Source organism: Manis pentadactyla, chromosome 2, assembly GCF_030020395.1.
Source record: "Manis pentadactyla isolate mManPen7 chromosome 2, mManPen7.hap1, whole genome shotgun sequence".
In the NCBI taxonomy this organism is placed as follows: domain Eukaryota; kingdom Metazoa; phylum Chordata; class Mammalia; order Pholidota; family Manidae; genus Manis; species Manis pentadactyla.
Genome location: NC_080020.1, coordinates 228,986,999 through 229,014,729, shown reverse-complemented (window position 1 = coordinate 229,014,729; position 27,731 = coordinate 228,986,999). Strand labels below are relative to the sequence as shown.

At 41.2% G+C, this 27,731-nt stretch overlaps 1 protein-coding gene across 4 annotated transcripts in view; it reads left to right on the top strand.

Annotated features, from left to right (window-relative positions):
- The first annotated feature begins 5,578 nt into the window (after positions 1–5,578).
- GRHL1 (grainyhead like transcription factor 1) overlaps positions 5,579–27,731 on the top strand; it is a 55,211-nt gene continuing 33,058 nt past the window's right edge. For 2 of the 4 annotated variants that reach the window (XM_036881708.2, XM_036881707.2), the window contains exons 1-8: positions 5,579–5,840; positions 8,985–9,171; positions 11,582–11,652; positions 13,506–13,896; positions 14,914–14,990; positions 16,401–16,557; positions 16,743–16,854; positions 17,811–17,905. In XM_036881708.2, coding sequence (XP_036737603.1) covers positions 5,821–5,840; positions 8,985–9,171; positions 11,582–11,652; positions 13,506–13,896; positions 14,914–14,990; positions 16,401–16,557; positions 16,743–16,854; positions 17,811–17,905 — 1,110 coding nt within the window. In that variant the 5' untranslated portion in view covers positions 5,579–5,820. Of the gene's footprint in view, positions 5,841–5,872; positions 6,329–6,351; positions 6,501–8,984; positions 9,172–11,581; positions 11,653–13,505; positions 13,897–14,913; positions 14,991–16,400; positions 16,558–16,742; positions 16,855–17,810; positions 17,906–27,731 lie in introns of those variants that run through there. The other 2 variants (XM_036881710.2, XM_036881711.2) reach the window with 2 other exon arrangements.

Here is a 27,731-nt window from a genome sequence, read left to right as displayed (position 1 = left end):
GTAACTCCAAGGCCTGCTTCCATCCACTTACTTTTTCTTGATGCTGGTTGCAAAATTCTCGTGATTTTTCCCTCTTCCTTTTTCAACCCCTAGTTCTTCCTTTTTCTAATTATCACCAACAGGAGTAACTCAAAATTCCAGATATTGGAATCAAGAGTCCCATGGTTTAGGAAAGATATACACAAGTGAGTCAAAAAATACTCAGATTTCAAGTAAAGGAAACTCATCTGGGGAAGGATTACTAAGAAAAAAACAAGTTAGTGAAATGTCAACTTTGCACAAGTGACTTAACCCCTCTTTGCTAGTTTCCTACCAATAAGATGAGGATAATATCTCTTTTGTATTAACTTTTTAAATAGACATTATTTTACAGTGGAGATGTTTACCACTGGTAACTTATTCTTCAAAGAGCAAAATATGCAAATGAGCCAGCAGAGCCCTGGCCTCCCATTTTCCTGCCTGGGGTGTTTTCTTGAAATGACAGTGAAGCACAAAGGCTCCTCCCCAGTGTTACTCACAGGCCAGAGAGGTTTACTGGAGGTTAAGGCCAGTGTACCTAAGCCGAGGGCTTTCTGGCAGCGGTGTTGCAACTGTCTAAGCCCTCACTAGAATGATCGATCTACAGTGAAGCCATCGGAAAAGAATGTGAGATATCTGGGTTCTGGTTGTCAGCAAGAGGGTGGCACCCGACTTGACACAGCTTCTTCTGCCTGAATTCAGAAACATGGAGAGAGTCTGGATCAAGTCCCAGATATTTAACAAGACTCACCTGTGACTTAGGCAGCCTGGCCTAACAGGCAGGCATGGAGGGGAAGGGGAAAAGCCTTCATGAACAAGCACTTGCACAAGGCCACCAAGGACATTTGGAAATAGAGCATATGGATATCAAAAAATGGAGAGAGGGACCCTGAGACTCAATGTATTCTCTAAGTTTGAGAATCTCTTAGAGAACAACCAGATGCCATCTCCAAGTCAGATGTGGTCACTAGAAACCCCAGCAATGGCTCTGCCACATTCAACGTGTCCAGGCTGCTCTTTAGTGGGGCCAGAGGCTAAACCCAGAATCTCAGTCAGAAATACTCGCCTATCAGCGGTACCACCACCTAGAAGGGAAAGTGTGGGATTTAGAAACAAGAGTTTGAGTTCATGTCCCAAATTTATTGGCTATGAGACTTTGAATACATCATCTGGTCTCTCTGGACCTAATTTTTCCATCCAGAAGATGGGCATAGCCCTGTCTACCTCAAAGGTTTGTTATAGGACTCAAATGAGCTCAGATAAGTGATGACTTGATCACTGAACACTGCCAGAAGAGAGTTAACGCCATTACCATCCTGAATGCTTGTTGATACTCTATAACATGCTTATCTCTGTGCTAGATGATGAGGGATTTTTTAAAATACAAGATACAGTTTCTGCCCCTTAAGCAGCTTATAATACAGTGAGGAAAAATGGGGAGGTGGGACATTTACCATTTATTGAGTTCCAACAGGTCTTGCCTTATTTGAGACAGTTTTCACAGAACAAAAGAAACAAGCCAACCCCCTTGGTGCTAGGAATTAGTATCCCATACTCCATGGGTGTGGAGACTGAGGCTCAGAGGTTAAATAACTCTCCTAAGTCGTAGAGCTGAGAGGCAAGGGTGGAGATTCTGTACTCTCCCTTCCACACCCCATTTCTTCAGAGTAGAAGGCTTTCATCTCACAACAGGCATGGCAAACAGCGAGAGACCAAATGGCTCTGGTGAACTGGGTGGGACAGGCTCTTGGATGTCAGGCATGGAGACTGCCATTGTAACCACTTGAGATGCCCCTTCAATACGGGGTGTTGCATCAGGGGGAGGGCCCTGCATGTGATGAGACTTGCAAATGGCTGGCCAGGTGATGATGAGGTCGAGTGCCCCACAAACAAACACTTGGAGGAATTGGACATGGTTTCTGCCTTCCTAATCCCTCAAGAAGATGGAGGCTATCAAGCATCTTTATGCCAGGCATTGTGTGAGATTCCTTCACTACATGATCTCATCTGAGATTTGAATCCAGATCTGATGGACATAAAGTCATTCTCTCAATCTCATGCAAAACTGAATGAACTAAAAGAGCAGCAGCTTTTGGCTGAGTGTTCAGTAGAGGGTTAGCTGAGGCGCTGGGGGAGTAGTTGGGACAGGATGGGAAGGGGGCTTGGAGGAGAAGGTTTTGGAGGCTGGTCCTGAAGGCAGACACACGACCCAGAGGTGAGGTGAGAGAAGGAATAGCAGAGGCAAGCAGGGACATGCTCAGGGAACTCTGTGATGGGCTCTAGGGTGTTGCAGGCTTTAAACGGGGACCTAAATTTGGAAATGTGTGTTGGACCAGATGGAGAAGGAAGTTGAATGCCAGGCTAAAGAGCTTGGACTTCAGTCTGTAAACTCTGGTAGCTAAGATCAGGATTATTCTTGGCAACTATTCTTAGAGCCATGGGACACCAGAGCTGGAAGGGGTGACTTGTCCAACCTCTTCCTTTCTCTGAGGCCCAGAGAGAAGTGACCCTGCAGGTCAGCGGGACCCAACTCTGACTCTCCATCCACTCACCTCTGCCTCTTTACTTCCACATTCCCAGCTCTGAAGCACAAAACCTGGGAAAGCACCACAAAGATCCTCCTTATCTTAAAAACACACAACCCCATCCTTGAGCTTAAAAAGGTTATCGCCAAATAAAAAAATGCCAAACCTCACTCATAATTTAAAAACATGCAAATCAAAGCAATAAGATACTGTGTCTCACATAACAGACTAGCAAAGTTTGGTAATGTCCATGGTTGGTGAGGGTGTGGCACTTTAGGCTGTCCAATATCCCATTGGTAGGAGTCCAAGTGGGGCAGAATTTGTGAAATCAGTTTGGTAAGATCTACAAAAAGTGCATCTGCATATACCCTTTTTGTTGAAACTCCCAATTGTTGGGATGTAGTCACAGACCTAGTTATACTCAATCAAGTGTGCAAAGCATATAGTTAGAGGGATGTTAACCACAGAATATTTGTAATTGTGAAAAACTGGACAGAAAAACCCTAAACGCTCACTAGTTCACCTGTCAAACATTAATACAATGAAATAATACACAGCCTTAAAAAAGTGTACATGTGCTGACATGGAAAATGGTTAAGTAGCAGGAAGTGAAAGAAAGCAAGCCAAGGAGGGCTGTGCACAGTATGAATCCCATTTGTGTAAGAGAATAAAAAATATGTATGATTGTAGATACATAGGAAATACCTGAAAGATACAACCTGTTAACAGTGCTTTTTTTCTGGGGAGAGGGACAGGACGGGGGAGGGAGCGACTCTATGCTCTTTCTTCTCTACTTTTTTCCTTTCTTTTTTGCTTTTTTTAAAAAGCATGTATTATTTTTAAATTAAAAAAATAGTAAAATTCAAAATAAATAAGGTACTGCCAACAGCTCACAGTTATGGCTTTTGACTTCTGTTGAGAGCACTCTTAAGAGACAAACTAAATAAGCCTATATTCCAATTGATAAAATAGACCCAATGTTTTTTTATGAACATGCCTAAGGTCTGATAATCTCATACCCTTCTGTTCTTATTTTTGGTTTTTATGGTTTGCTTTATTCATTCGTCCTGTATTTACTTTGCACCTACTGTGGCTCAGGCACTGGGACTGAAGCACCAGGTGTTAGTCTTCTGCAATTGGAAGGTTGCTTCAATCAATCAGAGACATGGTCCTGTAGGGAGAAGACTTGAGAGGCAGAACAGATGCCTGCAGAGGAACATACCCATTTTATAAACACTTCCTAGATATTTTCTATGAGTGTGTTAAAATGAAATAGGGTGAAAGTGATAATATCCGTGCTCTCTCTAAAAGCTCCCCCTATGATGCAGACAAATACAAACAGAAAATCGCGTATTACGAACACGTGGTAAATGTGGTAATGGGGGAATGCAGGACTGTGGTGCACACAGGACACTTAACCCAGCCTAGGGAGTCCAGGAGGCCACCTGCAGGATTGGGGAGCCCTGGCTGAGTCTAGAAGGTTGAGTGGAGTTTGCCAGTTGGGAAGAGGAGGAGGAGGAAATTGGGGGTGGGGAAGGTTCTTAGCAGCGAGCAGCATGGGAAGGAGCAGGACTGCAACAGAGGAGGTTGAGCTGCTCATGCACATACCTGCTAAGGACTTTCTTCATCCTGACTCTAATGAGTGACATGATCTCAAATTTGTGCTTTATAAAGGTCACTTTGGCCACATCTGGAGATGGAGTAGAGGAAGAAGAGGGAAAGAAGAGGGAAAGATACTGTGTGCTATCTTGAGCCACTTTAGCAGCACAACTGATGATTTGCACCATATTTCTGGACCACCTATTACTTAATATTTTTCTTAAATTAGCTCATTTAAAAAATAATTTATTTAAACAGCAAACTAGTGAATAAGAGGGACAGGCTCCATGTTTCAGCGTTGTACCCGGAGTTAGGGGACAGAGACTGGAAATCGCACAAGGGGACAGTGAGAAGTGTCTGATATTGCTGATTTGGGTCCCAAGGGTCCTGGAGAACAGGGAGCACGAAGTCGGCAGGAGTAGCTGAGCGACAGCTGGCGCTGAATAAGGGCCCCAGGGGCCTCCATGTGGCTAAACTCCTCATCTTCTGACCTCCTGGCAGCATGTGACCAGCTGACCACGCCTGCCTCCTGCTTCGTCTTCTGTGGTGGGCTTTTCCGCTTCCATTCTTCTGCCTCCTCCGTGGATGCTCTGCTCCCCAGCCCGTCTCTTGGGAGCGCCAGGACCCAGTGTCGTCCCACTGCTGTGCAGTCGTCCCGTCTCCAGGCTTTCCTTGCCGTCTCTGTGCTGATGACTCCCAGAGGTCCATTCAGCCCCGACTTCTTCCCTGAACTGGACTCGGGTCCAGTCGTCTACGGGCACATCTACTTGGATCTCTAGTAAAAACCTCGAACTTATGTCCAGCAGTGAGGTGGGGACCCGAAGAGGGAAGAGGCAGACATTGGGACCCACCCTGCCCACACGAGGAGACTAGCAGTCGTTCGGTGGCCGTCACACTTGGGGACAGTGAGAGATGGAAGAGCAGGAGGTTCTAAAGCCAGGAGCCTGCGGTGGCCAAGGCGACGAGGCAAACATCTGAGTAAAAGCCAGAGGCCTCATCAGTTGGTGGACGCGGACTGAGAGGTGAGGGGGTCACGAGGAGAGCGGCGCGCTTCACAGACCCCAGGCGGGAAGCTGCCCGAGGCAGCCCAGCGGCGGACAGCCGGGCGCCCGTGAGAGATGCGGCCGCCGGGTGGGGAGACTCCGTTCCTGGAGCAGCGCAGGACTTGGGTGGGCGGGCGCGGAAGAAAGAACTTCCTGAGCCCGGGAAGGCGGCGCCAGGGCACGGCCCGTCCTGCGGGTGGGCGGCTGAGAGCTGCGACCGCAGGGCCCAGAAGGACACGATCCGAGGCCCGCGGAGCGGAGGCAGGTGCGCGCCCCGAGGCGCGCGGTCACGAGCGCCTGGCGCGCTGTGAGGACGCGGCTACGCGGAGCAGCAGATCCCCGCCCCGGCGCCGCGCGCCCCGGCCAATCAGGTGGCGCCGCCGTCCTCCCGGCCCCGAGGCCCCGCCCCGGGCCGTCGCGCCGCCAGCCAATGGGCTGCCGAGCCCCGTGCCCAGTGCGCGCAGCCCGCGCGGAGCCGGCTCAGAGCGAGAAAAGCGAACTCAACCCGTTGGGGCCGCCGCTCCGGACTCGCCGCCGCCGCCGCCGCCGCCGCCGCCGCCTCCTCCCCCCGGATCGGGTGTACTGTCCCAACCCGAAAGTCCAGTTCTGCGGCCGGGCAGCGGCGAGCGAGCGCGATGACACAGGAGTACGACAAGTGAGTGAGTGAGGCGCCGGCGCGCTAGTCCGGCCGTGCGGCCCCAGGCCGCCGCTGCCCGCCGGGCCGGCCGCACCTGCCGCGAGGCGGGCGAGGCCGGGCGGGCGGGCGCGGGACGCCGTGGCGAGGCCGGGCGGGCAGCCGGGGTTGCGAAGCCGAGCGGCCGCGGGGCGCCCGTCAAGCCGCCCACTTTCTTCTCTGCCGCCTCCTCTGCCCGTCAGCCCCCCGCCCCACCTTTGTTCCTCCGAAGGCTCCTGAGGAGACCCTTACCTTGGGGCCTCGACTCCGCAGACGAGTCGCCCCCTCTTCAGGGTCCGGGTTTGGGGGACCACCCCGTGGGCGCGCCCCCAGCTCCGCGGGCGCATCCGCTCACGCGCGGCGGCTCGGACGCGCGGACGCCCCCTGCCCCCACCCCGGGTCGCTTTTGCTCAGCGGAGCCGGTAGAGCCCTGGGACGCGATCCGCAGTTAGAGAGGTAGACGTCTCCAGGTAATCTCGTGTCGCTCAACCGTGTCATTGGGCGGGCCTGCCAGAACTTCCGAAAGGAAAAATTCAGGGAAAAGTTGAAGTGCTCTGCTGTCCTGGTATTTTCTTTTCGTTGGCCGGCTGTGTGAGTGAGAAAACTGCTGTAGGAGTTATTTTGCCACTTGCATCATCGATGGTAAATACAGATTACTGCAATTAAAAATGCTCAGAAAATACCAAGAGGAAATCAGGGTGATAAAGTAGAAAGTGCTGTACTAAGATGCCTTTTGGAGGTTGTGATTAAAGAGAGAGTTTTTGACAAATATAAAGTGATAATGGAAGATGTTAGCATTGGGGGATACTGGGTGAGGGATATTTCTGTATTTGCAACTTTTCTGTAAATATAAAATTATTCCAGAATTTAAAATGTATTAAAAAAAGAAAAAAGGAAATCACACCAAACCAGTCAGTTTATGTCAGATTGGCAAATGCAGAGCAGAGAGGTACCCCTCCCAGTTTTATAATTACTTGCTAAGGCTCATTTTGATTAAGTGTGCTGTTTTTTTCTGGATAAGAAGTTAGTAACTATGTGTGGAATATCTTAAATGAGTTAATCTTGTATAATATGCAGTTAAATCATTGCTTGAAATATATTTCGGAAGTCTTCTGCAGATCACTAATGAAGCGTTTAAGACTCATGGAAGGCAGTGATGAGCCTTTGCGGACTAAGGACAGTCTGTTTCAGGAGGAAATAAACGAAGAAAGGCAACTGGTTTCGTGTTTATTTCTTGACTTACAGTTTAGATAAGGCAAATTTTCAAAGCTAAAATGTTGGCCTTAGGCACACTTTGGAAATGTGAGACACCTTCAGGGTGATCACAAACAAAAGCATTGGCAAAAAGTATTTCAATTTTCTGTTGTTTGTACAAATTTGGGATGGGGATGGGAGAAGAAGGTAAGCTGAAAAACTAGCATTGTGGGAACTGAACGAACCAAGAGCTGTCATAATCTTCTGGAAATAGCTATTACACTATTAATAATAGCTTAACAGTACACCAGTAAATCACCCCAAGGTACCATTGGTTCGGTAGCTATTATTACTCTGCTCCTAAAGGTGCAGGGAATTGTGCCTTTGTAAATTTCTTTTTTTTTTTTAATTTGAGATTTGTATAGTCTTGATTTTTAAGCAAACTGTTTGACCAATCCATTATATTTGGTTTGTGTTAAAATAGTATATACCATGTCAAGACTTCTTTTCCCAGCAAATGTCAGGATTTTATGCCTAGACATGATTTAAAAACATTGGCTTTGAAATAAGACTTAATTTTAACTGAGGATAAATTAAGTTGTTGGATTCCTCCCACCACCTTTTCAAAGACGTTTGCCTTTTTAAAAATGTGTATCTGTTTTTAAAGGGCCTGAGTGACTGCCAAGCCCTAACCTTTGTTGATTACTTGAAAAGATAATCAGCCTTTCTACATTCACTTTTAGAGTAGGTAGGTCACCTTTAGGCCATTTACATATTTCATTTGTGTGTTGCAATGAGAACCGAGCCTTTAATCTGCTGGTTAGAATCGTGCTAATCCAGAGGAGTTCTGAGCATTAAAATTTTTTTTCCTTAAAAAAAAATTACTGCTTCATTTGCTGGAGTTAGTGTTTCCACTTTTTCTCTTTATTGACTTATTAAATAGTACAAACTGAACAGTTGTTGAGACTGTTTACATTTCAAGTTTTTGGAATCAGTAATGTTTGCTTTAATCTTTTTAATTAAATCTATAAGACTTTACAGAGATCTCTGCTGATTTTCTGGATTTTTTTCCCCACCAAACTGCAATGTTCAAATGAAACAGTTCTTGCACAGTGTAGAAAAGTAGTAAAGATTTTTAAAGGCAGATTTCCCCACCTATTTTCATAAAAAAAAAAAAATCTCTTTTTGTTCACTGGCTTCATTTATTGTAGATTCTTAAGTGTTTATCTCTAAGATAAACAGTTAACTCCCATGCCAGAAAATCATGCCTCCTTATTGATTTACAGTCCCCCTTGGCCACATTCCATGCTCAATCTGCGGGTAATCAGTAGCATATTCTAACTTTCTCATATACCCCCGAGGAATAAAGGAAGTATCCCTTTCTGCCCCCTCCTTTTCTCCCCCTTGTTTGCGAACAGGAAAGTTTTTAAGGCATGGCATCAACAGGAGAAAGAGGGAAATAACATGTAACCAGCATGATGGTTGGACCATATATATTCTCTTTAAGAGGGTTCGGGCTTGACTGCATATGTTTGAAGAGAATGGATGTTCTCTTTTGCCTCACTTTGTCCTTGTGTTTGTTTATGTAAAGTGTTTGAATAGCCTGGCATTTTCTTGGAGTGTGGTGTTTTTTTCTTGCCAAATAGTAAATCCTGGGTTCCACTGTAGGTTAACTGTAGGTTTTCCTGGCTGCCTAAATTACCTTATATTTTACTGGCCTGCATTAAAGTGGATTGTCTTCTGGTCTTGTCTTAATTTACTCTACTAGGGTCATTGATGAAACAATGTGCTGTTTTTTTTGGAGATCAAGGAATTGGTTGTTTGGTTCTTTAAAAATTAACTTATGGTTTTCTACCTTGCAGTAGAAAAGTATACAGATACACACATGCACACACACACATGCATATATGTATGTTTTTAATTTCTCTGAAGCAAACGGCCAGTGTTGGTTCTTCAGAATGAAGCACTTTATCCACAGCGGCGTTCCTATACTAGTGAGGATGAAGCCTGGAAGTCTTTCCTGGAAAACCCTCTCACTGCAGCAACCAAAGCCATGATGAGCATCAATGGAGATGAAGACAGTGCAGCTGCGCTGGGCTTGCTCTATGACTATTACAAGGTAGGTTTGCCTGCTCTTTAAAAACCCTTAATAGTCCAAGATGCATTAGATTCACACCATATAAAACAGTACTTTGCTAGTAGAATGTAATACAAGTTGCTTCTGTAGTGACTATAAATAGTTTAATGAGTACTTTGACTTACTCTAGTTCAAAGCTGAAAATCTAGGATCATAGAATCAAAAGGTTATTTTTAAAATGTAATGTGTGAAGTAGCCAGCTGTTCTGGCTCTGAGAGGTGAAGCTACCATAAAAGAAGATGGTAGATGTGTCTTACTGAGAAGGAATATTTTAACCAAAGGTAGTTGTCAGCGCCATCAAGAGTGGACAGTAGTTCTTTTACCTGTGCTCCAGCCTGTGTTCCTCTGTAGTGAGAGTGATGTCCTTTTCTCTAAATGACATTACAGAGTTTTTGATTTGTAGGATTCATTTAAAAAGTTTTTTTTCTAGTTTAGGACTTTCTAGTTCCAAGATCAGAGTATATTTTGTTGCCTGTTTCTAGAGATTTGGATTAGTCTTAATCAAGTATAATCTATCCTTTGCCTGGAGTTTCACATGATACTTGTATCTGGAGGTGACATCACTGCTGTGTATCATCACAGTCTTAATAATGCTAGCTGCCACTTACTGGTTACTGTGTTTTCCTAGACGTATTACCAACATGTGTTTGATTTCTGAACCCTCCAGAAACCCTGCAAATATGTGGTATTATCCCTCTTGCAGATGAGAAAAATTAAGTTCTTGGGTCACACAACTGGTATGTGTTGCAGCCGGGTTCCAGGCCTGGCTGGTCATTCTGTTCAGCATGTGTGCATTCCTTGTGGGAAGCACTTTACTTGACATTCTTCTTTCTGACCACTAGTGGATACATGGGAGTGGCTTATTTTTGTTTTTAAAACTTCCAAGCCTATAGAAAACTTAAAATAGCAGGGTAATTAACCTCAAAATACTTCTACCTAGATTCACCAATTGCTTGCTTTTTGTTACATTCTGGCACTGTGTTCTTTCCTGAATACAAGAAATGCAGAGGGAAAAAAGCAAAAAAAGATAGTTTCTGATTATCAAAATTAGGATGGCACCTAAACAAAAGATTTAACTATTTTATGATATGAGCCCAGGTGTCCAGCTTGTTGTGTTTGAGGGACTAATGTAAGGTTTTTGTTTTAAGTATGAATGGAGACTTACAACTATTGATGCTAGAAAAAAACCATTGCCTGAGAAGTGTAGCCATGAAGTGTTCCTTTGAAGTGGAACACATTAAGTATTTGTTGTTCTTATGGCTTGTTTTATTGACTCAGTCGGTGTAAAAACCGTATGTTCCCAAGCATTGTGAAGTTTGAAGTTACATATTTTTAACTGGAACTTTTTGAGAATGGGACAAAACCTGCAAATTTAGTACCAGAAAGACTGGTGTAATAGCACTAATTGCAGTGGTTGTATGTGTGTGTGTTTTAAATACAGGGCCCTAAAATTATTTTACATCTCAGGAGATAGATTCTCATGTCTGTCCATCAAAGATGACAATCTTAGTAGAACTGTATGTCAGGCTTCCTGTGATAGGTATAGGGTTATTTTCTTTTTGAAATGAACTCACTTGTTTCAATTCTTTTGATAAAACCATCAGTCATTTTACATAAGAACTCTGGTAAAGTTTTAAAAACATATTGCTAATACACGAAACAATAACTTATTTTGTGTTTGACTGTAAAACAAGAATGTAGGAATTGGATTTGAAAACCAGTTTCAAACATCTTAGCAATTTTGGAGTACATGTGGGGAATAAGTTGCAGTTGGGTTGATGTCTGCAGTACACCCTATAATGTTTGCCTGCTTTCACCTCCCGTGCAAAGAACTTAGTCAGAAAGGGAATGGAGCAACCTGAGTTTGATCTGTCCTTTGGGTAGTGGACAATGTGAATCCTAAACTATCTAAAGAAATCTATCATTTGAAGCAAGCATTTGGATCCTGGAAGTCTACCATTAATATACCTGATCCTTTTGATTTTGCATTTGATCTGAAAGGAATGGAAGCAGAGATGAGCAGTGAAAAAGATGAAAGAGCCAATTGTGTTTTCTGTAGCTTCTTCTCTATTACATTATGTAGATAATTGGGTAAAACCAGGCCAGAGGTATTTCTTTTAAGAGAGAATATATAAACTCAATGACAAAGTAAATTTGTGATGCCCCGAGTTTCTTTGTCAACAAAATAATTGTTGGTTTTTACATATTGTCCTGGTGACCAGATTAAAAACTCCTGTGGGCAGACAGTCTTATTTATAATGTATCCCCAGAGCCTGGTATTTGCTAGGCAATCAATAGATATATGACTGTTGGACTGACTGAAAAATAAAAGGCTGTGGCTATACTTCACTGAGTAAGAACTAAATTATTGTCATGTGTGTTGTTGTCTAAGGTTCCAAGAGAGAGAAGGTCATCAACAGCAAAGCCTGATGTTGAACACCCAGAGCCAGATCATAGCAAAAGGTAATGTCTAATGTAGAGCATAAAATAGTGAAAAACTTGAAAAATGCCAGGTTTCTGTGAAAATAGAACAAGAGTTTAACTGAACAAGTGCCAATGAAAGAGACAGGTAAGTGGACTCTCAATATTTAAATTCAGATTTTATTACTGATTTGCCTCTTACTAAATATGATTCTGTGACCTAGTTTACCTTTTCTGGAAAAGAAAGTCATTAATTCTCCTCCAAAGGGACTTTTTAGTCATAATGTAAGTGAAATGTTTGCTTTTTTGTCTTTGAGATTCTCTTAAGAAGGATGTGGCTTAAGGCAATAGTGGGGATCCATTAAAAATTAAGTACCAGTGATCTTGAATAATTGCCTAAATAAAACTTAATGAAGTACATTCAACTGTATATATTTTTGAAATATTTTAGGTTAAATCTTTCAGAAAATTAAGTATTGACTTTATAGACATGAAAAAGTTTTTTTAATATGCTTTTAAAAATTGCACTATATTCTGTTAGTAACAGGAATAAAACATTTTCAAAGAAAGAATAATCACTCAAAATCCCACTAACCTGTCGATTTTTTAATTTGCTATTTGGATGTACACACACGTCTTACATGGTTGTGGTTGTGTTCACAGATAGGATTTAGTAGTAGTCTTTCTTCTCCTTAGTACAGTACGTAAGTATTTTCCATGATTCTGTTTTAATCTTCACAATGACCTTTTGGAGAAGGGCTATGGCTTTTATTTTTGACTTTTTATTATGGGCATTTTCAAACATAACAAAGTAGAGAAATAGTGTAAGCCCACATGTACCATTACTAGCTTCAGCAGCTACCAACATAATTGCTCTTGTTTGATTTACTTTTCCCTGTTCTCCAACTTTTAAATCAGTTAATTTTTTATTTTATTTATTTTTGCTGGAGTATTTTAAAGCAAAACCTAGCTATCCTTCACATTAAGGCTGTATCTGATTTTTTACTATTGCAAAGCCTTAATGGACAACTTTCTAGATAGCTTTTTCCCGTTTTTCCTCTTTCTCTTTAGGATAAATTATTGGGAGTGAATTTATGGTTTAAGGTTTTAACATTTTATTGATCTTGAAATGTACAAAACTGTCAAATTGCTTTCTTAAAGTTATCAGCCTATATGATTTGAGGGGACTTTGAAAATTCATTAATTTTACCCTAGACTAGAAATCATCTTCTGTTGTCCACCATATTTATTAAACCAAAGTAATTTTGTGCAAATATGTATCTACAGGTATAGTGTAGTCACAGGTTTTCTTTTGGGGAAAGAGAAGCCAAATAAACAAAAGTATTGGGAATAGCGGAGGCCAAGTGGTAATAGGTCATACTTCCTGCATCTTCGGTGCTGGGCATCATTACATGCATTTCAGTGTATCATTTGATCCTCATCACAGTTTGGTGAGGAGAGACCCATTATTATCCCCATTTTATAGGTGAGCATGTAGTTACTAGGAGATGCAGTAAGTAGCTGAAGGTCACACAGAATTTGAATCAAGGCAGCCTGGCTCTAGAGGCTGTACTTGAACCAACTAATCACAATTGCAGCTTCAGGCTTCTAGTAAAATATGATTTTATTAGTATTATTGAAAATAAAATAGTAGAGGAGAACTCTGAGTTCTCAATATTTCAAATGAAATTTTACTCAGTACTTTGGATTTTACTTGACCTAAATTATGAAGTCTTTTCTTTCTCTAGTAGTGGGCTGTCATGGCATTTTCTGTTTATTTGGTTTCTACCAGGTGTATTGTTATTGCACAGGACCCAACAGCCCAGTGCTATTAGGAAAATAAAAATTATCAAAACAACTGTATCAGCATTGAGTTTTCTTTTCTTCTCTTAAAGAAACAGCATACCAAATGTGACTGAGCAACCCCTCATTTCTGCTGGAGAAAACAGAGTGCAAGTACTGAAAAATGTACCATTTAACATTGTTCTTCCCCATGGCAACCAACTGGGCATTGATAAGAGAGGCCATCTAACAGCTCCTGATACAACAGTTACTGTCTCCATAGCAACGATGCCTACCCACTCCATCAAGACAGAAACCCAGCCCCACGGCTTTGCTGTGGGAATTCCCCCAGCAGTATATCATCCTGAGCCTACTGAGCGGGTGGTGGTTTTTGACCGAAACCTTAATACTGACCAGTTCAGCTCTGGCGCTCAACCCCCAAATGCTCAAAGGCGAACTCCAGACTCTACCTTCTCAGAGACCTTCAAGGAAGGCGTTCAGGAGGTACAGGAAATCAAAACATCTTCCTAAGACGTCTGTGTGTTTGTATAAGTATTGGGTTCCACCTCTTCCGTGTTATGTAAGCTTGAAACTCAGCCTGGAATGAATGGATTAAGAACAAAAGGTTTGCTTTTTTTTTTTAAAGAAGAGAAAAGGCCCATGGGTATAATTTGTAAACCAAACCTATAAAACCAGAAATTATTATCAAGGGCACATGGCTAATCTTACCAGCAGCTGAGTTAACAATTATGATTTCAGCTAAGTGATTTACTAGAGAAAGAATCCCATACGTAATCTTCCATCAACAACAGATAGATCGACATAGTCTGTTTTCAGCTTTTGTCCTGAACCAAAACAAGCTCCCTGCCATTGGTCTTAAAAGGACTTATCATGTATTTGCTTGGTGTCTCCTGGTAGTATAGTCAGGGAGGGCAGGTAGATCTAGATGACAAATACAGTGTGTGAAATTTACAAATTAACTCCAAATAGTTATGAGGGAGGGTTCACTGGTGATGAACACTTTAGGTAAAAGTTAGGGACTGAAGATGTTTGAAACTGGATTTAATGAGAAAAAGGAGCATCTATCTCTACTTATGAAGTTAGGAGTAGAATAGTAGCCTTCCCTGAGAAAATACACTGACCCATCTGGCCATGGTGCAAATCTGATAGTGTATCTTAACTTGGTACAGTGCTAGAGTTGACTCTTAAACGTCACGAGATTTTGGTTGCAGAGTCAAGTTTTGAACATAAAGGAGTTGGGTGGGAAAGGTGGGAAAAGGAAATAATGAAGCACCTTGTAGGGGTATCTACATAGATTGTTCTCATTTAATTGCATGGCATATAAAGTGGGTATTTTTTTCTTTTGTTAAAATGTTTTTTGTGGAGCAAAGCTTTTAAAGTGAATATTGAATGAGTAGTGGGTTGCTGTAAGCCAGATACTTCTGTGCTGTACCAAACATTGGTCTTTAGTAGGCCTGATAACCACTTAAATAGTTGTGGCTTATTACATTGATATTTCAGGTTTTCTTCTCCTCGGATCTCAGTCTGCGGATGCCTGGCATGAATTCAGAGGACTATGTTTTTGACAGTGTTTCTGGGTAATAACTGTCTTTTAATTTGATTTTAACTTTCAGCTTTTATGACTTCTTTTTCGTTGATACTGGAAAATCAGAAGTAGCATTAGCGGGTTTTCATCTGTATCTTACTAAGGTTACTGTGGTAATTTCTTTGCTAGAGGATATTTGCTTCAGTGCTTTTAACTTAGAACTCTGAACTTGTGTTTCATGTTCCCTTAATTCTTGGTGTTGGTGCTTTTTCTTTCCTTTGGTATCTTCATGTGATGGTTATAGAACGGAATCAAGAAGTGATAAGGGGATTGAATTAAATCTCTGAGGGCTCTTCTGTTTGTAAAAGTGTACAATTCTGTGAGAATTTAGGAATAACAGGTGGATAAAAGCTTACTTTTCTTTATTAGCCTTACTAATGATAAAACAAACGAAGTCAACTTTTTTTCTGACCTGATAACCTCTTTTTTTAAACCTCTTAAAATTGTATCTCATACTGGGAATATAAATATCATCCAAGTTAATTATGAACATATATAAATGCCTCCAGGTGTTTATAAAAGGAGTCTGTGATTCTGTTTTATAATTTTGTTAAGGAAAATAATTTAAACAATGATTTGTTTAAATCATTGTTTAAAATGATATAAAAGTGTAGAATTTTAGAGGAAGTGAGACTTCCCTTAAAGACAAGGTACAGGAGTTACAGACTCAAATGCCCGTAGGACCTAAGATCATATAGTAAATAATTTAGGCTTTTGGGCCATATGGCCACATTGTGAATGCCCACTTCTGCCACTGTAGAACAAAAACAGCTGTAGATAATACAAAAAACAAAGGATGTGGCTATATTTCAGTAAAACTTTATTTACAAAAATAGGTGTAATTTGCCAACCCCTGACTTAGGAAAGTTATTAAACATTTTTACAGGAGTATATGCAGAGTACTATAAAGTAATAGGAAATATAGAGAGTTGTGGAGTGTCCATTTAGACATTTAAATTAAAAGCAAAAACAGCAAAAAAGTGTGTGCAAACCAAATCAGATTTAATCAGAGGACTTCCAGCCAGCTGTTTGCAGTCTTTGCCAGGTAAATACCACATTGGCAGCATGTCTTGTGAGGATTCCTTCCAACTTCCCTTTCACTTAATATAGTATCTTTAATATCCTTAGCCTCTAAACTCCTGTTAACATTCTTAACAGAATTTCCAGTAAGCATTTTGTAGTCCCACATTCAAGAGATTTGAGGATTTCTGGGTTGCTTAAGATTATGTTAATCATGGGAAAAGTAGCCAGTGCTGTTTATATGTGACATCATCAGTTGGATGTTTCCTGGTAGTCCACTGTTTGCATACATCCACACTGAAGCATTTCAAGATTGAGTTAAAGCATAAAGGAAGCTTCCAAGAGAGTGGATTAGAGATCTGTGACTTTTATTGTTGTTTAGGAACAACTTTGAATATACCCTAGAAGCCTCAAAATCGCTTCGGCAGAAGCCAGGAGATAGCACCATGACATATCTGAACAAAGGCCAGTTCTACCCTATCACCTTAAAGGAGGTGAACAGCAGCGAGGGGATCCACCGCCCCATCAGCAAAGTCCGAGTAAGTTCTGCTCAGTTTATCCTCTGGGAAAGCTAGTCAGAGCTTCAGATTTCCAGGTATGAAGCAGATCTGAGTGAAGATCTAAAATTGCAGTTGTAAGCCCTAACTGTACAATCTAACACTAAGTTTTCCAGAAGATAACTCAACTGTAGTGTCTTTACGTTGTAATGCACTCTCTTTCGTAGAGTGTAATCATGGTGGTTTTTGCTGAAGACAAAAGCAGAGAAGATCAGTTAAGACATTGGAAGTACTGGCACTCCCGGCAGCACACAGCTAAACAAAGATGCATTGACATAGGTAAGTAGCTCCTGAGTCTGCTTTTATTCCCAGAGGTGCATGCATCCAGTTTTCTAAATCCAGTTATTTTTGGCAGTGGTCAGCTTCCTGCCGAAAGCATTTGAATTTTTATGCCAGCTACTGATCTGTTCCAAACACTGTCCTTAGGCTCCTGGAATCAGTGCTCTTAACATTACTTCTTTCATAACGACATGTGCCCCATGCAGTGGCTTTCCATATGACACTGGGGCCAGAAGCAATGGCTACTCACATAAGAGTGCCCCACTTTTGGTCTGCAAATTTTTTGAGGTGTATAATGTCTTTCTGTGATCCTAATTATTTTGCGATGACAGTAAGATACAGAAAAAAGAAAAGTCAATAAGTAAAAGAAAATACTGCTGATGTTAGTTACCTAGCAATTACCCTGGGTTACATGCTGAACTGCATGGCTAACCTCTTCTATCCATAAACAGACCCAGAGACTCATCACTTGGGGTATAGCAGCAGGTTTGTGCAAATCTATACATAGGAAAGTAGCTTTATGAAAACCCCTGTTCTTGCTGTATACATGATTTTTGTATAAAACCATTGTATCACAAGATGGCTTCTAATCTTAGTATTACTTTTTTTGCGTTTTGTAACATTCATGTTCTCCAGAAGAATTAGAAGAACTTAGTTTAAAATCTTGGTTATCTGGACTAGTTTTGTGACCTTGGGACAATTATTTAAAGGTTTAGACCTAAATATCCTAATTTTCACATAGTGAGATACAATTAAATATATCTAAGCTTGCCTCTATTACAGAAATTCTTTGATTCTTTTTCTTCATTTTTTGAACTTATTGCAACCCAACAAAATGTTAATTTAAGTTATCCAGAGGTAATAATTTGAAAAACTGAGTCTTATTTTGACCTGCTGTAACCTCATGTTGGAACTTGAAAACATGAATTTCTTTTTCTTTTTCATCACTCATATAGCTGACTACAAAGAAAGCTTCAATACCATCAGTAATATTGAGGAGATTGCTTACAATGCCATTTCTTTCACTTGGGACATTAATGATGAAGCAAAGGTAGGTAATGAAGGTCAGGGATTCCTGTACCTCCAGCTTTTTGAGGAGAAGCAGGAGGACCTTAATGATACTTTTTACGGTTTTGCCTGTCTCCATCCCTTTGCTGGGGAATAGGGAGAGTGAGCGGAGCCAAGAAGACAGCTGATGGCCTTAAGTCGTGAAGTGCGCGAATCTGGGGTAGGACTCTGGGAGAGGAAATAGCTTTGTGTCACCAGCTTGGTCCTACCTGTTTGCCAGAGAAAGCTGGATTCTTCACTTTCTCTCTTCTCATTATTGCACATTTTCTGAAAATACAGCTTATTCCCAGAGCTTGTGAAACTATCCTTCTCCCCTTTCTCTCCCCTCCTTCCTCCAAAGTAGACAATTTTTGTCAACACACTTCAACACGTGTAGTGCAGTAGGTGAGACAGCTGGTGGTGTGGGAGCCTGCCTCCGCACGGTTTGTCACTTGTCCTGGAGTCTGTCGCCCCATTCATGTGCCTCAGTTGAAGTTAATACCTTTCTCCTCCCTCCTCCAGGCATGTTGTGAGGATTATGGAGACAGTGTCTACCAAGTGTTGGGAGTTTCTTCAAAAAGACCCTTCACAGGTTATTATTAGCAACACTGGTTCATATCATTCCCTTTAAATAGTATCTCATTTAAGATTCTTCTTTCTTAGGCTTTTACAAGTGACTTGCCTCCAATTCACATAGTCATTTGGATAATTGTAATTGAAGGTTTCTTGAACCTTTTAAGAAAAAGTAAGCATATTCTTAAGTCATTTCTGCTCTTCCCCATCATTCTTCCCTTTTAGTATAATCCCTCTCTCCACTAGATAGAGTTCTGGTATTTTTCTCTTTAGGTTATTTTAAAAATTGGGAGCTTAGGCAACACAACAGAAACACGTAATTTTTGGACAGTTGTTAAAATAAGATTAATTTTTAGTATTTGTTGCAGTATTAGGAATGCTTTTCTACATCATGGACTAGATACCAAGTTATGATCTCCTTCCTGTTCTTCCTGACCTCTTGTCTTGTCTTTTCTTTATTCAACAAGAATTTTAGCAGTTATGGAATAACACACTGCATTAGGTGCTAAATGTTGCAGAATCTCACTTTGTACTGCCTAGGATTTCTTTTAATTGATAGCAGCCTATAAAAAGAGTTGGCCTTGTGCTCTCAGTGCCACTGTTCTTAAAACAAACTAGAGAAATACTTCCTATTTGCTTTTAGGGACTAATTGAGAAATTGTAAAGGAGGTGATTAGAACACCTAAGTCCTCAGTTCCCTTTTCTGACTTACTTGTGACCATGGGTCAGTCCTTAGTTCATTAGCTCAATTTCTGCACCCCACCTCCTCTTTATCCCCCAGGAAAATAGAAGGGCCACAGTGGCCAACCCTCTTTCTTGTTGGTGTTTCATCAGGATTAATAAGCACTTGTCAGCGTTTGTGGAGATCTTGGCGGAAAGGCCCTGCATATGGGCAGGGTTCTTTGTTTATTTGATGTGCCACTCTTTAGGGTGGGAGTAATGAAAGCCCAGGTGGCGGCTAGGGATAATGGCTGGTTTTATTCTGAAGGCCTTCAGCGTATTTGTGATAAAGGGAAATATCGTTGGAGGCATGTTTTAAGTAGACTTAATAGCATCATTAATTGGTAAATTCAATTTCATTTCTCCTTCCAGACCCCAGCGCTGACTTGATTTTTAAGCCTTTGCCTGCTGCTGGAAGGGAGTTGTGCCATTAGTTAATGAGGCTGCTACCTTTTGAAGCTGGTATCAGGCATAAACTTACACACGTGTTGGAATTAAGTATCTAGATTTTTTGCCCTCCCTGGCCAAGTTTTCTGTTGTTAAACTTTAAGTAATTGATGCCCTAGGGCAGCTAGGGTGAACAAATATACATGCAGAATCCTGTATAGACTTTTTTTTAACTTCTTTTTCCAGAAGTAACTGCTCTATTTTCCACTTTCTTGTTCTTACTTAGGATGCATCTGTTTTTAATTCGAATTCGTTCTCCCACATAGACATAATAGTTCATTAGAGCTATGTGTCATTCCCTTCTCCCCCTACACACTTAAAAAAAAGGGGGTATCTGAATACACCCTTTTGACCATGCCAGGATTAGTAAAACCAAAATTTTGGCCCAGGGTTGACATATGAATCTCCCCTATAGCTTCTGCTGCTCACTTTGGAGGTGACCTATATTTTGAAGATGTATGTGGTTAAATTGTGAATGCCTAGGCTTATGTTCCAGTTTAGGAAAGACACTGTCTAAGCTAAACTCATACTGTACCTTCCCTGTATACACTTGTTCATCAGTATAATTGTATACCTGCTATCACTTCAGAAACTTGAAGAGGTTATAGAACTAGTGAAAATTTTTGAAAGGTGGAGGGGAAGAAATTGCTTTGAAAGTCTTAGAAATAGTCCTTAAGTGGCCCTAAACTCTCTGCTGTGTGACCCATTTCATTCATTTTTCTGTACTCCACACAAAATTAGATTTATTTGAGTAGTCAGACATCTTCTAAAGAATCAGGAATCTCCGGACAAGTTAAAGTTCATCAGACATCCCCATTTCATTGTGAAATAACTTAACCAGATATCTTCCCTCCTGGTGTATAGCTGAGATTACCTGCTTAAGGTCATTTCTACAGTGAGAAGAAAATTTACCTTTGAAATATTCATAGATGGCGCTCTGGTGAGGGGCCAGAGTTTAGAATATGTACATGGTGAGAGCACTGCTCCTGTGGGGTCGAGAGGGCTGGGAGGTAAGGAGCACACAGGAGTTCGTGCATCTGGACTGTATACAGATGGTGTCTAGAGCCAGCTGTGCAGCACTTCATAACTTGCCAGCACATACCCGAGTGCCTACTGTGTGTGCTGGTCTAGGCTAATGGCACTGGCATTGTAGTGCAGGTGTACTGTGGCTTAAATAGGCTTTGTGGAATGGCCTAACATACTAAGTATAGAGCACCAGCATTTCTAAGGAAAAAATGTGTTTATACCACTTTCCAAATGAACTTTGGAGAAACAGATAATTTGTAAATTGGGGTTATCTGTTCAGTTCTAGTTCCAGTACTTGCAAAACCAAAGTAGCAGTTTTGAATAGGCTGTCCATCTGGGCCTAGGGTTTAATATCTTGCTTGGATTGTAAGTCTAAGAGTTTACAACAGCACTGAGATTTGGTTAATGATATGTAGTAAGGGCCTTTCAAAGCCTGAAGATCTAAAATAAATAGAGGAAAAGAAGTTAGGGAAAGAGAATGACCTTTTTTGAGTACCTGTACTATGCTAGCCACTGAGCTGAGACGCCTTCCCTACCTATCTCTGGATGATACCTGTTTGCTGCTTGGTGGGGCTGCCACAGGAGGCACAGAACTAGATCTTGAAATGGACAGACAGTGCTTTCGACAGGGGAGAATATTTAGAAGTGTAAGAATTCTTATTAATAGAGTAGAATTATGGGTTGACTAGTATAAAGTTCTGTAGTAGAAGAACACTTTTATTACCAGGAAATAATTTATGTTGATTGTTGGGTAAGTGATGTTTAACTACAGAGGAGTGGAAATTATAAACCAAAAAACAGCTGTATTGGAATCAAGTGAAAACTGGGCTAGCCAACTGTGAGAGAGCATTGTAATCCAGGGGAGCACTAATAGGAGGCAGTACCTCTTATGCCTTAGGAGCATATATATTGTTATAGTTAATTGGACAATATGGCAAATAGGAAAAGAGCTACAAAGCAAAGCTCAAGATTTCTTTGATCATCTGCATGTAGTTGTGATCTCCATGATTATTAAGCAAACCTTTCAAAGATGTAATGAACCACAGGGATAACATCTAAAAGGTTTTTTCCAGTAGTGACTTCTCAATCCTTACACCAGAAGTGGATTAGGCCTCAAGTACCATCCACATGGTTCATTTAAAAAATAGTAACAGCAGAGAACTTACTGTCAGATGTGCACCAGGCTCCTGCTGGAGTCAGCCATGGCAAGGGAGAAGGTGGATGTGGAGTCTTGTATTGTGTTTTGCATCCATGGATTAAAACAACTCCAAGTTTGGGCCTTCCTCCTGCAGGGCTGCTGTGGAGCATAGTTGCTCTTTTATGTCTTTATCAGACCTTTGGAAGGCAGCACTCCAATTCAGTTTGTGATGAGGTTTCTCGTAGACAAGATGGAACTGCGTCTTTTTCTTGATGGCATGATACTATCTCTGGGGGTGATAGAGCCAACTTAACATGCTTTTTGTCTTTTCATGGCTCAGTTCCCATGTGTTTTCCCTTCAGTGTGGTGCCCTGGTCTGTGAAGAAGGGAAAGGGACAGTCAGAGGTGGGACAAAATCAGAGCATCCCATTCCCTAGAGGGAAAACCTGTCAATGAGAGCACTTTGCACTTTTGCTTTGAATTATAAACCATGGGTTTGAAGAAGGAACTCCGAGACCTTCTGAAGGACTGGCCTCCTGAACCAGATGTTTCATGTGTCATGGTGAGGCTCTTGTTAGAATAGAAGAGAAAAGATTAAAGTAGAATATGGAGCCCACCTAGAGTACTGAGAGGCTTTACCTCTGGGTGTGTGTGTGTGTGGATGGAGCACTGGTATCTTTCCTTTTTATCTCCTCTCAGCAAAAATGTATGGGGTTCCTAGTGAGGGATTATAGAGCTTGCAGCGTTCATTCTGTCGGGGAGTGTGACCATTCTCGTAACTTGAACTTAAGACTTTTGGTGTGTGCTTATGGGTTGTAGGTTTATGAGTTTAATAACAGTTTGTTGTTTTGTCTAAGCATAATGTTTGGAATTCATTGTGAGAGTAATTTTTAATTTGTTTGGACTGAGTACATTGCATGCATTTATAGAGATTCCATTCTAGTGAAGCATCAATCAAATGCTCCATTAAAATAAGGTGTTGCCAGTTTGGTTGCATCAAGCCAGGCAGGTTTGGTTTGTTTCACAACTTTAAATTTCCAGTGGGAGGGAGAAGGGAGAGAAGTGAGTCAAGTATCTTACCTGCAATTGCAAATTTGATGAAGACAAGAGATATAAAACAAAAGTGTATCCTCCCTGGCCTAAATAGAAAAAGAAGTCAGGAAGTATTGTTACTTTCAAAACAAAGGCTAAGAGAAGTGTAGAGTCTGTGCAGCTGCAAGGCTAACTGGGTTGAACCGGATTTTCCCTGTTGTGTAGAGAATGCCTTGAATTAGCAATATAGAATAAATTCTTTACTCAGCATTTGGAAAGTTTTCTTTAAAGAAAGTCTTCTAAGTCTGATTATGAGGAAGGTTTCTCCTTGAAACTAATAATTAAATTTCTTTTTTAAGGTGAGGTGTGTTGGGCTGTGGCTTGAAAGAATTTCAGGGAGTATACTCTAGTCTAAGCAAGAGGTTCATCCAGATATAAAATAAAATGCACTGAATCCTGGTGGCACTTCAGAATCCACAGGTAACAATAGCGTGCATTTATTGTAGCACATGCCTGAGGGTAAGGGCCAAGTGTATGATGTTTTTGATTGGACAAGGGAGACACTTGGCAGCTGAAGAAAGCTCTAGTTTGGTAGTGAAACCTGCATCTTGTGAAACAGGTTTGAAGTACCATGTCTATTTAGCCACCATTTGTGCTGTCACCTGAATTCATTTCATTCTTTCTTCTTTTTTTTTTTTTTTTGTCAAAATTTGCCCCCTCCTTCATCCTGCCACTGTCAGGAAACAATAAGCTCCTCTATAGAACTTTCTTCTTTGACAGCTTGTCACCCTAACCCTCTTTCTCAGGTCCTTCCTGGAAATTCCATCTAAAGTGGTTATCTAAATCTGTCAATTCAACCAGTTTTGCTACTTAGTAGGTAAACCAGAGACTTTGCCTCAGACCTCACATTAATAATAGTAACTAAATTGACCAAGTATAGAGATTTCAAGGCAGTACTGGACCTTGGAGTTCAGGTTTCTTGAAATGGCAGATCTTCATGTAAGGCTCCAAATCCTTCAATAAATATAAGTGAACTCTTTACATTAATTACTTATTTACCTTTTTTTAAAAAGTGAAAACTACCTTATAATTAGACATTTTGTCAGCTTGCCTGCCAAGTCTCCCCTTCTGACCCATAAGCTTACCTGTCCTCTTCTGTACCTAGAGATGCTGGAATGTGGTCTCTGTTTGCCTTGAGTCACACCTGCATCCAGTTCTGCATATTTCAGAACAAACGTTCTACTTATTTGGGACAACAGGTGCCAAGTCAGTGTATCTGCCAAGTGTCCTGAAGTTCACCAGGTCCTGCTTATAGACTAGGGCAGAGGGAAGATAGTACGCAGGGCCCTCCAGGATGCTTCTGTCCCTTTGTCTCTCTCTCTCTCTGTGCTTTTTCCCTTGGCTCTGCAGTCTGTGCAGAAACTCAGGCTGCCGTGTGGGCGGTGTGGGAAGGCAGCACTGTGGCAACAGTGTGGTGATGACTACTAGATCCTTGTTTTTCCTTCAGGGAAACACCCCACATAAATGTGAGAAGTTTTCAAGTTAGTGCTTTGCTCTTCCCACATCCGTCCTCCAGTTCTGCCCCCAGCCTTCCAACTCTCTTTTCTCTTGATGGTCATTTGATAGTCTGAGGAATAATTCAAATACTAATTGCACATTTAAAGGCTTTTAGTTCATGCTGATTTTTTTAATCACCTCCCATCATCAGAGTAGTAGGAAAGTGTGATTTAACCTAGGATGATGATTCTACTTCTGAGTTTATGAAGCAGTCGTGATATCTTCTTGGGCTTATTTAATTAGGCCTGCACTCCCAGAGTAAGGGGAACTGCAAGGCTTATACAGAACTAAGATAATCAGGGCTTGTTTGGTTTTTGGGGTTTTGTTTGTTTGTGTTTGATGGGGCAAAGGAATGTTGATAGGTTTGAGTGTCTGCTGTAGAATGTTCAGTAAATGTTCCTGTCTAATTAGACTTTAGCCAAGAATTAGATCTTGATTTCTTAAACTGTTTCCCACTCTATTAGCTACAGTTGACATTTAAAACCTCATATAAACATATTGAAAAATGATGAGTTTATTCTCTTTAATCAGTGCAATTGGCCTTGGGGTGAGAATAAGCTACATTCTTGAGTTCATGTTGTAATTTCATTTGTTAGGAAGTTTCTAAACTAGAAATATTTTGGAAAGGCCTTTTTGATTGATACAGAAGAGAATCAAGTTAAAATTTGTTCTAAGGTTCCTGCTTGTAATTTGGTAGATCAGTTACCTTCCAGGAATGAAATTACGGATATTATATCTGTATTTGACTAAGTTGAATTTTAATGCTAGAATGGGTTAAAGTGACAAAGACTCCCAGAGACAACTGGGATTGTATCCAAGATGGCTGCAGCTGCCGCTAATAGGGCCACGTCACCAACTGAATCTCATGGCTTTTATGAAGTCAAATAGGAACTTGGCATAGACTTCCTATTCAATTTGAAATACAGGGACCTTTATTTCATGCCTCATCATCAAAAAACAGCCTTCTGCTCACAGCCATTTGGGGTTCACTTTTCCCTGTTTTTCTACTTTACTAGTTTTTCCATGGGGTGCCTCTTGAGCTTTCTGTGCTTCATTGTGGCCGTGTGGTTTTGAGAGCATTGGGTTTAGGGCAGGAGAATGGATCCTGGCTTTGTCTTTGTCACCCACTTACTGTGTGTCTTTTACTGTCTGTATCTTCAGAGCCTGAGCCTCAGCCATAACTAAACACTGTCTCTCTTGAGTTAAAAGATACTGAGTAGCCAGACTCTGAACCATGTCATGTTCATGTTAAAGGTAAATGTTTTTAGGTACGTGACAATGATAAGTGCATTTTTGGAATGTAAAGCTTTTTACAGTTACTAGCTTTCTGAAGCATCTTCTATAGATAGATCAACTCATCTCTCTTTTTCTTTTCTTCCTCTAAGAGGTCTCTTTACCTGAGCTATCTAATTGTACATGATAATACACAAGTGACAGTATAAAATGTTGACACAGGTAATCAGGCATGCTCTCAGCTCTCTATGCTGATATTTTTCCAAAAATCTGCCATGTATAATCTGATTTGCAAGAGCAAAACACCATTCTCTCTTGAAGTTTCTTTTCTGTCGTCATTGACCAATTTAACTCATTTCTAACATCCTTCCAGGAAATTCTATGCAAGGCAATTAATCTACTGCCACTATGTGAAAGAACTGGCCTAAGAAGTAATGTTGCAAAGATTTTCTTAACTCTACAGTCATTCATTCTATAAATTCATGGTACTTCTCTGTGCAAGAGCTGTGAGGGAATAAAAAATTATTCAAGCATTAAGCCTATCCTCAAAAGAGAGTTCACTGTCCATGTAATGATATAGGTCATGAATAAGGTTAAAAAAAGTACTCTCAAGATTTCCAGGGAAAAAGAGTATTTCAGTTAAGGGAGTCAGAAAGTAATTTATGGGAGATGACATTTGACACAATTCTTTGAAAGATTGGACCTACAGGATATTCTTGCAAAGTCTGCTTGCTTGGACCTTTTTCTTTTTCCTCACCTTTTTACCCCATAGAGTAGTGGTGTGAATTTTAAGTGGAATAGCTTAGGCTGCAGAGGAGCTTTGACATATTGAGGCCCAGACATTGTGTAGTGCAGGAAATCACAGCTGGAATTTGTCTTTTGCAACACTTGAATCTAGGAAAGCTGTAGGCATTACCACACCTGTCAATAGGACAGGAAGCTCTAGTGAGGGATAACATATTTCATTATCAAATACAAAATTGTTAGGTACCTGCAGTTTCTGTAATAGAAAGGTGGCCACTGTAAATAATGTTTTAAAGCATAAAAGTGAATAGAAGCAATAGAAGGTACTTATGTTCATTATATGGATTTATCTTTGTCCCAGAACTTAAGTTATATCTTTCTCAACATATATCAGAGAGCCTCTAAGTACTATAATCTTTTCCAAATTAATTGAGTATGTATAGTCAATTCAGCTATTCATTCAACAAGTATTTATTCAATGTCCTGTATGTATAGACAGTTGCTTGGCCCACTGGGTTTTACCAAGATGACTGAGGTGTTCAGGTCTTCTTGGAGGAAGTATGTGAACATTATAACCTGTGATCTCTGGCAACAAGGCACCTGACGTCTAAGCCTTGGTTTCCTCATCTGTGAAATAGGATCAGAATAGTACAATTTCATAGGTTATTTTGAGGGCCAAGGAGGCAAATACATTGTAAGAATGCAATAAATGTAGTTGAGATAGAATGGATTTGGTTTTATTTGGTGCATTTTAGGAATTTGAGGTCATTCATTCAGTGAACATGCAATTCTTTTTGGCCAGGCACTGCCAGGATGCTTTGGGAGTGTAAAGATAAGTAATACATTGGGGAGATTGCCATGCTAGTTAAGTACAGTGATAGAAGTAAATGCAAGGGAATAGAGCTTGGAACCTAGAGGGTCAGAGAGGTTCTTCAGGGTGATATTGAGTGAGTCCTAAAGGACAGCAAGAACTAGCCAAGTGTTCAGAGCCCAGAGGGAGCCTGTGGCCTTGCTGTGTATGAGTGCAGACTGAAACTCCTGAGGCCAGCAGCTGTGTGGGGCCGGGAGGGAAGCTCAGGCCTGGATCCTGACGGCCCTGGCGAACTGAGTGAGGACCCTTACTTCACCCTATAAATGAGCCTGTCTCAAACCCATAGGGTCTGGGGACCAAGTACTTTGGGGTTGGGTTTCTTTGAGATTTTTAATACTGTTTTTCTAGGATAAGGCCTTTTGAAACCATAAGTGTGTGCTCTGGGCATCAGCTGCTGCTAGGGGGTTTCAGTGCCAGGCCTTGTGCTCAGGCTTTAGGCTGAAGCCAGGTGAGTGCTGGTGCTATGTGGGCAAACATTCTGCAGCCTTA